The sequence below is a fragment of the Centruroides vittatus genome, unplaced genomic scaffold, assembly GCF_030686945.1.
Source record: "Centruroides vittatus isolate TY-2023 unplaced genomic scaffold, ASM3068694v2 contig_3146, whole genome shotgun sequence".
Taxonomy (NCBI): domain Eukaryota; kingdom Metazoa; phylum Arthropoda; class Arachnida; order Scorpiones; family Buthidae; genus Centruroides; species Centruroides vittatus.
Window position 1 is genome coordinate 182,098 of NW_027122026.1, and position 10,629 is coordinate 192,726.

At 23.2% G+C, this 10,629-nt stretch overlaps 1 protein-coding gene across 3 annotated transcripts in view; it reads right to left on the reverse strand.

Moving 5' to 3' along the window:
- Window positions 1–10,251, reverse strand: part of LOC136973337 (transmembrane protein 8B-like) — a 75,932-nt gene extending 65,681 nt beyond the window's left edge. Inside the window, exons 1-3 of one of the 3 annotated variants that reach the window (XM_067268071.1) lie at window positions 10,109–10,246; window positions 5,630–5,743; window positions 1,557–1,712 (exon numbers count right to left, since the gene is read on the reverse strand). In XM_067268071.1, the coding sequence (XP_067124172.1) occupies window positions 1,557–1,641 (85 nt within the window). In that variant the 5' untranslated portion in view covers window positions 1,642–1,712; window positions 5,630–5,743; window positions 10,109–10,246. Of the gene's footprint in view, window positions 1–1,556; window positions 1,713–5,629; window positions 5,744–10,108 lie in introns of all 3 variants that reach the window. The other 2 variants (XM_067268072.1, XM_067268070.1) reach the window with 2 other exon arrangements.
- Window positions 10,252–10,629: the final 378 nt, after the last annotated feature.

Genomic DNA, 10,629 nt, shown 5'->3' on the forward strand with positions numbered 1-10,629 from the left:
ACTATAATTTAATCTAAAATAATCCCACATAATAATATATTTAATTATAAACAAATTTAAAAGCATTTTGATTCAGATAAGTCCATGCTAAATCAGATTTTAATTATTTGCATGTATGTATATACAAATTTAAATCAATATATAACTAAGTGACTAAATGCACCATAGTATAATTCAAATTACTGTATAAATAATTAACTCTTAAATCATTAATAGTACATTAAAGCAGCATTAATCCCTCTAAATATATCTTCTAGATACACAATTGTTTAGAATATTTAAAATATATATTCTTATTTATCATCTTAAGTCTTAATTACAATAATAATAATTATTATTATTATTATTTTTACTTCATGAATAAAAATAATTTGTATTAATTGAAGTAATAATGCATTGCAGAAAAGTTTATCTACGAGTAAACAGTATAAAATTTTGTAAAGTCATTTATGTTTTGGCAGAAGAAGAAAAAAAATTTTATCTTTTGGCATTCACTTTATATAATTTAGCATTACAATTTTACTTTTTTTATATATATATAAAATATATATATTTTTTAACTTTACTGTTTACTTCTAAACTTGGGATTAATTTAATCTGCTTAATGGAATTTGTTAATATTTTTTTAACCTATTTTATTTGAATTAATTTATAACTTTGATTTAGTCACTTAAACTATAAAAATTTATTTTATATATTTAATTTTTAAATGTATTTATAATCTATACAGTTTTAACTTATACAAAAATAAAAATATACTTATAAATCTGTTCTGTAGTTTATATTCATTGAAAGTAATTTAATTACAATTTCATTAAAGATAATGTTTTATTTTAAAACTTCTTAAACTTTATTTTATTTATTATAATTGTCTTTTTAAAATAAAATCGGAGCTTTATTTATAATCATAACTGAATTTGATTAAGTCATAGCAACTAATTTAATTTGGTATTCTTTAAAGACATTTCTACAATTAAATTTTGATTATAATCATCATACAATGTAACCAAAGTATAAAATAACAATTAAAGATCAGAATTAATTTTTATGCAATTAAAATTATGTAGAAAAATTAATTTTGAATGCCTTTTCCTGTTTAAAAAAAAAAAAAACACACATTTTATTGGTCGTGATTATAGGGAAAAGTGTAGGCTGTATAGATCTACTTGCACTAATATATAAATAAAAAAAAGGAGAAAAATGCTGTTTATAATATAAACTATAATATAAAGTGAATTATTCATTCAAATTCTATATTATTTAAAAAATAATAGGAAAATATGTTAAAAATAATAAACTTTAAACCTTTTCTCAATCTCAAATAATATTATCTCCAATAATACCCCTCGAAAAGATACTAAAAAATGCAAATTTCCTTAATATTTCATATATTTACAATAAAAATTTCTATTTATTTTCACCCAAAAGATGCGAACATCACGATGTTTTGCCGGAAGAAATTGATTATTTTCCACACAATCGGCTTTAAAAGCACGTGTATAAGCTATTCATATGCTAAAAACGCTAACTAATGTATTTAGAAAAGGTCGACTTACCTGACGTTACACATTTGAGTTGTAAATATGTTAAAAGGAAAAGAAAACTTCTCCTGTGTGTCAGCAGACGAGCATCCGTCGCCATCTTTGCTTTCAGAAGTAGTGACGAGTGACGTCTCAGTCATGTGATAATGACGTTTAAGTTTCACGCTCCCCCTGGGAGTAAAGTGTTTCAAAATAAAATATTCATGTTAATTGAAAAAAATAATAATAAAATGTTAAAAAATGGCGATAACGGAGATTAATTGATAATGTCGATAAATTTCTTATTAATTATTTAGGAACGTGTGTGATTTTTTACTTTGATTAATGATCAAGACGGGATGAAAATCTGCGCTTCGCTTCAAAAAGCGGTGAAATTCTATTAAAAAATATAATAATTTTTAAGAAATTCGTGCCGTTGATTATATATATATTTTTTATTGAATTTTTAAAAAATATTATAGAAAACATTAATTGCATATTAATTTAAAAACTCAAGAATTTATACTTCCCCCGCCCTCCAACAATAAAAATTTTACATTAAATATTTTAAGTAGAGTGAAAATACAGTTAAAAAGATAGAAAAAAAAAGTTAATTTAGTCGTCATTTTTTTCTTAATTTTTTTTAATATAGCCTTTATTTTAAGCGGTTAACCAAGCATTTCATTAATTAAGTTGCTAACAAAATGCTCTTAAAAGTTGTTGACTATTCGCTCCATTAAATAAGCTGTTAATTAGATCAAGTATACTAAATTTAGCATCAAAACATGATTTTTTCATTAATATACATTAGAAATAATAATTAAATTCCCCGAGAACCGGAAATGTTTTAAATTAAATCATTTTCGAAATTATTTAAATCGATTTCACTTTTTTAATTATAATTAATATTTTTTTAAATTTTGTTTAACTGTATTTTAAAATTAATTACAATTAAAAGTTTTGTTTAAACAAAATTTTTAATTGTAATTAATTTTAAGATACAGTTAAACAAAATCTTTCATTTTAGTTGATTTTTTTAATTTCATTTTAATTAAGCAAAATTTTCTTAATTACAATTAATTTTTATTTCAATTAAACAAAAGCTGAAATCAATGAATTTTTCCTTTTTGTAGCTTTACTTGAAACTGATCGTTTTAAAATTAATTTTATTTAATTACAAAATATTATTGCGATCAATATCTAATTGTAATTAAATCATTTATGTTATAATTAAATAAATCGCAAAAAGTTTTTAATGTTATTTATAATTAATATCAAGTAAAAATTATTGAAACTTCTTCCTAAAAAAGGAATTAAGCCAAATATTTTTTTAAATGTGTAAGTTAATATTAATTAATAATTAAAAAGTATTTTTCAGAAGAGTTTCTAAATTTGTTATTTCTATTATTTAGTGTTTTTTTTTTTCTTTCTTTCTTTGGTACAATTTTTATGAAAAAATTACTGATTTATGTATATATATATGTGTGTACAATTCTAGATTAATTTATTTTGCAATTAAGAAATGAGAAAAAAGCACCTGCTACAAATGATTGAAGATAAATGTAGTAATATAAGTAACAATAATTTACTTTAGAAATTTTCCTTCAGAAAAAGGATACAAGCCACTGAAATTTTATTTATATTTTTAGTAAAAATGTATGACTTTTTTATGTTATTATTTAAATATTTATGGAGTGAATTTCTAAAATCGATTGAAATCACGAGAAAAACATAATTTAACATTATAAAATTTATATACGGCGTAACTAAACTCCGTGTCAATAGTTTAGGAATAGATTCTAAGGTGAAAAATAAAAAAAAAAATCCTGTATACACGTTTTCGAATTCGGCTTTGTTTTCGAGATCTGGCCTGCCAAAAAATCAATTATGATTCCGCATCCAGCGGAATCATAATTGAAGAGAATAGGAAAAGAAAGAGGACATTTTCAGCAGTTCTTGTAAATTATTCTGTTTAATTTTGAAAAATACGAAATGTTATTCAAAATAAATTTACATTGAAAAAACTCTTGCTTTACATATTTTTTCTTACTGTAAAGAGGATGAATACTGCAAACCAAATTCTTATTGACTTAGGATATACCCCTTATCCGGGGAGAATACAAACATTGTTACTGGCATACTACAAAATCATAAAGGGATGAAGCTTTGTTTACATTTATTACAGTAGGGTCTATTTTGGCAACATTTATTTGCCACAATCCGCTAATAGAAGAGTTTTTTTAAAAAAAAAACTCTTCTATTTAAAGTACTTTTATACTTTAAAAAAAAAAGTATAAAAGTACTTTAAAAAGTTGACAACTCAAAGTGTTTGTACTTTGCTGGAGAACAATCCCCGGCTCTTCCCTCTGGGCGACCCTCTCCTAGAATCTATCCCTAAAATATCAGCACGGAGTTCTTACAGTACATTCTGTATATATAATTAACATTTGTATACTTAAAATTAATTTAATTTTAATAATTTAATCGTAAACTTGAAAATATCATTTATAAAGTAATGGATTTAAAAGCATCTATTTTATTTAAAAATTTTAAAAAACTTAAATAAATGTATGTTCAGTTTTTTATTATAAATTATATTCAAATATTTGTTTTAATTTAAATTTATTTTATTTCTACTCGTTTCGATTATTTTACGTGCTTTACCTTAAAATATTATTATTATTATTATTATTATTATTATTTTAAATATATATATTTTTTGAATTTAAATTATTATTTACATTGATTCTTCAATAAAATTAAATTTAAATATTTAAAGATATATAAATAAACAGAATATTTTAAATCTAACGAATTTAAAAATTTAATTTTTAAATTAAATTTATAATGACTTTTCTTACTTATTCACTTATTTATTTATTTTTTTATTTTTTAAAGATAGGAAGGGAAATTAACTAAAAAAACTATTTAATTTTTTTTATTATTAAAAATTACAGCTAAAATTTTATGAAAATTACTTGAAATACAGTAGAGCATCGATTATCCGACCCCCGATTAACCGAATGCGTTCTAGTCGGCAAATTCAAATGTCCTCCAGTGATGTGGCGCTACAATATTTGGTTATGTCTTGGCTACTTTAATATTATTTTTGTTAAATTTTTGCATGTTTTAGCTGGCAGCACTGGCTCGACCATGAAAGGGAGGATAGTATTTAAACCAGTCCTAATACACTATACTAATAATGTATTTTTTCATACTTTTCGGTTATCCGACTTTTCAGTTATCCGACCAACCCCAGTCCCCAATTAAGTCGGATAATCGATGCTCTACTGTAATAATTGACAAAGGAAATAATAAATAATGCAATCAACGATATTTGAATAAATTGAATTTAATGAATTCATTACCTAAATGGACTTATTTTAAATCTTTAACAAGAGAAAAAAGATAGAAAAGATAATCATTTAAATATATTTTATAATTATTCTTAATGATATACAATCTCTAGTAGTTTATCACCATCATCTCTAGCACCTCGTTACAATTAACAAGCGATAAGATTAAAGTTTTAATTTTAAAAATGTTCTGTTTATTATAATTAACTTATTTATTAGTAAGAAAACTTATTAGATTTTGAATTAAATAAATAAGAACATAAAATCATTTATATTCATATAAGAAAAGCCTATCGTTTAAGATACATTAATTAATACCAATTGTTTACGCGAAAATTTTATATAAATTGAAAATATATATTAAAAATATTATTAATTATTTTTTAATTTTTAAGGAATAAAGTTTTAAAAAATGAAGTATAATTAATAAATTTTAATTATTTAATTTATAACGAATTTTGTATTTGTAGATAAAGAGATTCTCCGGGTGCGAATTAAATATGATGTTAATATCATCTTATAAGCATTTATTTCTTCTATTTTTAGATAAAATTGTTACAAAAACAAGCATAGGAAAATTTATTACATAAAATAATTTATAATGGCTAGAATATATAAAAACTGTAAATATTCAAAAATAATGTTTTTAAAAAATTAATTAATTTTCTTTAATATGAAGACATCGCTATAACTTTTAAATTTTTAGAATTTTTATTAATTTTTTAAAAACTTTTAAACATTATTTTCTCTTACTTGTTCATTCATCCTATCTATTCAGTACCCCACTGAGATCTTCTCCTCATTTTCTCATCCTCTTTCTCATCTCTCTCTCTCCTCCTTTCTTCAGCCTGCACTCTTGAATAGGCTCTATACACTAATAATAATAATAATTTCTAAGCATAATCAATCATATGCTGCCTTTTTTTATAATATAACAATTTAAAAGTTTTAAAAACGCTACTAAAAGTTCATTTTTTAATTAATTGCAATTTTTTAAATATAAGAAATAAAATATTCAATGTTTTTTACTCATTCTGCTTTATAAGTACTGAAAGGCTTTTTTCCCTTACTCATAGAAGATTTTTGTTTTACTTTATTGTTCTGTAAGCATTAAGAAGGCCCTTTTCCGTGCCCATCGTGGATTCGGTCAGGCCCAAAATGGTGATGTACGGATCCTGAAATATCCGGTCGAAAACTCCAAAAAATTACTGGGGTTTTCGACCGAATTCGGATCCCCAGAGCTGTAGTCTGATGCCTGAACGACTGAATCATCCAGCGATAATTCAAAAAATTTTTAAAAATTCATAAGTTTGCAATTTTTAAAGCAACATTTTCACAGTTTAATGCTCCAAGTTATTTTACAAATATAAATAAAATTATGTACTGTACATCTAATAATTTTTTTTTTCAAGTTAAGATATCTGATTTATGACTCTACTAAACCTTATACAGAATTACAAAAAATAAATATTAAAAGTTAATTTTAGTAGTAAATATAGATTTATAAATCCGATCGATTTCATAATTGAAATACAGTAAATGTAAGACATTTTTTCTAATAAAACGAAAAATAAATATATTTTTTTGAAAAATTCGTAAAGTTTTAATGGATCATTTCCATGTGAAAGTTTATGCCCTCCATTTCTAGTAATTCGATTTAATGTTATACATCCCGTTAAAAATTTATTAATAAAATTAGGAATAAACGTGATGCCATTCAGGTTTATCGTTAATGGATTACATTTAAATATACTGTATCGCCTACTGATTGGTTAAAAATAGAACATTTAGAACATTTAAATTTGTTCCAGCCAATCAGCTTGTCTTAATTTTATGTTGTTATAAATGGGTTAAATTTATACTATTTGTAAAATTTTATATTAGAAAAAATTAAGTAAAATAATAATAATTATTATTGTTTTATTTATAAAATTTAATTAATATTTAATTTAATATCAGTCGCCATCTGTTAGCGAAAATTTATATTAATGATCTCACGAGAATAAACTGATTAACCATTGAAGATATATTTATTTTATTTATTAAATTATTAAAATATAAATATTTAAAAATTAAATTATTCTTTGGAATAAAATCATAATATAAAATATAAAATGATAACAGAATATATTTTTTCTTACTTTTAAACTAAATGATAAAATTTTAATTTAATTGATTTATAATTGAGAAATATTACTGTTTAATTTTTATTATAATTAAATCTTTTCAATATTAATTATGGAATTTTTAGTTATTTTTTTTAAACTGATTAAATTTTATATGCTAAATGACAGATGATAATTAAATTAGTGATGTCATCATATTAAATAATTAAAAATAATATTTTATGTAGTATTATACATTTATTCACGTAAATATTATATAAATAGTATTAGAATAATTTAAATATTTTTTAAAAAGTTCTGTATTTATTTTTAAAATTTCGATTATTTTGATTTATTGAAACAATTAATACTTAAGTCACGTGACTTAAATTATATTTTATCGTAAAATTAATTGAATAATTAAAGAAAATTATTTTATTTAAAAAATACGTAAACGAATTCCGAAATGATTTATTTAAATAAATTACGAAGTTAAAAATTTCAAACATTCGCCTACTAAGCTATGTCGCCATCTAGCGATAAAGATTGTAAGTAATCATACAATAATTAATAAAGAAAATACATAAAATTCTTCAAAATATTTGATAAATATTTACTTAGAGTAAATATTTTTCCTATTTTGAAAACACGCAATTTTATTTTTAATATATTGAATAAAATATTAATTTTCGAAATTTAATTACAGTTTTATTTTATAAACTCATATATAAATATAATTAACGATTTTATAAGCAATTAATAATTAAATTAACTTTATTAATTTTTAAAAAGTATCAAATAAGAATTTGATGAAATAGTTACTTTTTTAAACACCAGATGGCAGCAAGCAAAACTATAGTCATTAAGTTTTAAAAACTATAAAGATTACATTAAATTGTAATTAACGTTTTAAATAACGTTAATTACTTTTAGTAAATATATAAATTACTTAACTTTTGCTAAATTAAGGATTATGTTATCATTTTTATTACGTTTAAATGTTTATAATGACGTCGTTTAAGAGAAACAACAATTAGAAACTTTTAAGAAAATTATTATATTTTAAAAAAGTAATTAAATTTCAATTAATTTTTCTTTTTAATATGCCGAAAGATAAAATAATAATTTTATTTTTCTATAATATCGATCGGAAAGCCAAATTAGAAATTACTATGCTAATTAGTACGTAGAACGTATTAAAAAAAAACTTTTATTAAAAAATATTTAAGATAAAGTTAAACTTTTTATAAAATCGTATGAGGCGTAGTAGTTGTAATTTAATTTTATGTAAACTACCTTAAAAGTTTAATTAATTTTTAAGATAAAATGGCGGGTTTTATAACACACCGCTTTAAGAGAGTTGGGCGAAATGTATGAAAGAAAGACGGGAAGGAAGTTATAACTTCTCGCGGTTCAATCGATATTTCATTTTACACAATTTAAACTTCCGTTTATAATGAAAATCGATGTACAATATCAAACCATAAGCTTTTCGAATGTTGTTATTATTATTATTATTATTTGTATGTGAAAGTATTGCAACATCCTTCACAGAAGAATTCACTTTCCTATCTTCTAATCCAGAAAAATTCTTTAATATTTTTCTAAACAAAATATTCGAGGCATAAAAGCGAAATATTCGGCAAAATTTTAACACGATTTAAGCTTAAAATGACAGTTATGATGGATATTTCGTATCTTGTGACGTCATAAGTATGTCACCTTGATCACACGGGGATGATGTCGCCTCGTGAATAATTCCGTTGATAAACATTTTCGAAACTTAGATGAAAACTTTGTATAATATAAGTTCGTGTAAACATTTGTAAGACGATCAAACGCTTCATAAAACGTTACTAAGATGGTGGTGGTGGTGGTGTGTGTGTATATATACAAACGTTAACAACGAGTAATGGACGTTGATGTGATACACAATAGAGCGCTTTCCTCGTAAAATAACAATGGATCGTCATATAGAACATTCAGTATTTTGTAAATAACTAAATTAACACTCGTGTAGTCCTGATTAGCATGCTTCGGATGGCAGCACTAAATCAAAGAATATTGAATATGCAAATTGCTCGTGATTGGTGTCCACCCGTCTTTGGCATCCTTGGGTATGTGATGTGGAAATGTTCATTAGGATTGCTGCATGCTCTTCATTAAGTTATACCCGAGTAAATACAGTAATGAAACATGCAATGGTTTCATACTTATAAGGTTTGGGTTGAAGGTTGTATACATTATTTCAGATACTCTTCATTGTAATAGTCGAACCTCCAATGACGGCCACCTCTAACAGGCGGCCATTTTCTCGGTAACATTTCTTTTTTGAAATTCATACAAGATAACTCCGAACAACGGCTTTTTCTTCCGTCAGTGGCAGTTATTTACAGGTTGTCTGTACATAGTTATTAACGTATACACAAGATTACCGAATATTTAATTACATAGAGAGAAATTTATAAATTCAATTAAATGAATTAAAAAGTAAAAATTTCCAATATTTCTCCGACCGTACAAATTAATTGATCAAATATTATGCGAGCTATTCTCGGTTTAAGCTATTTCACTGTAGAGTCACATAGCTTCTATCATTAATATAAATAACGTAATTAAATAATTTTAGTAGTATAAATTAGTACAAATTTAGAACTTATTCGTAGCTATAATTTGATGATAATAATGAAATTGAGAAATGCAGCAATCGCTAAATACAAGTTCTAATTTTCGGCTTACAAAAATATTAAAATCGATTAGACCGGTCAAGAATGTGTTTTTATAACTGTACTTTTATATCTATATTGTAAAACCGAAAAAAAATTGTGTAAATATTTGATTATTCTTGTAAAATTTTCCTAGAACAGTTACTAAAAATGTCCTAAAATAGCATTTAAAAGGCTTTCTTGGACATTATTCGAGACTTTTAGAGTATTTTTCAAGTTTTCTACGTTTAAATTTGTACATAAAGATGCGAAAGAATCTTGTAATCATTAAACAATAACATAATCAGTAACATGTCTATTGATAATGCTCTAATAATGATATATATATATATATATATATATATATATATATATTTAAAATAATATCTCTATCACGTGACATTAGAATAAATCAGAAATACCTTTTCAGTTATTTGCTGAATGCTTATGAGTCTGCAACATCTATTTTCATTTGTTCTTTTCGCATCGATTTCAAAATCTTTGATGGACTTCGACTTCTCCATAGATTTTTCTTTCCAGTTATGTAAATAAAATCAGAACGATTAAAAATATATACGTAGATATTTATAGAACCATACAGAATTAGTACTTTACAAAAAAAATCAATTAAATTATATTTTTATGAATATTTTATACATTATGATGAAGTGTGTATTTTATGAATCGATTCATCTAAAATTTATTTTATTGATTTATGAAAAAATGTTTTTTAAAGTGAAAATATATGAAACACTGTTTTATAAAATTTAATGTAAGGAGTACCTTGAAAAATAATGTTTTCTGGGAACAAAACAATGTTTCATACAGTTTACTAGGAGATATATCTGAAAAAAATCAATGTTTTGTAGGGTGAAATAATGTTTTATACAGTTTACTGTAAAGAGTATTTTTAAAATCATTGTTTTCTGAGTTTAAAACAGTG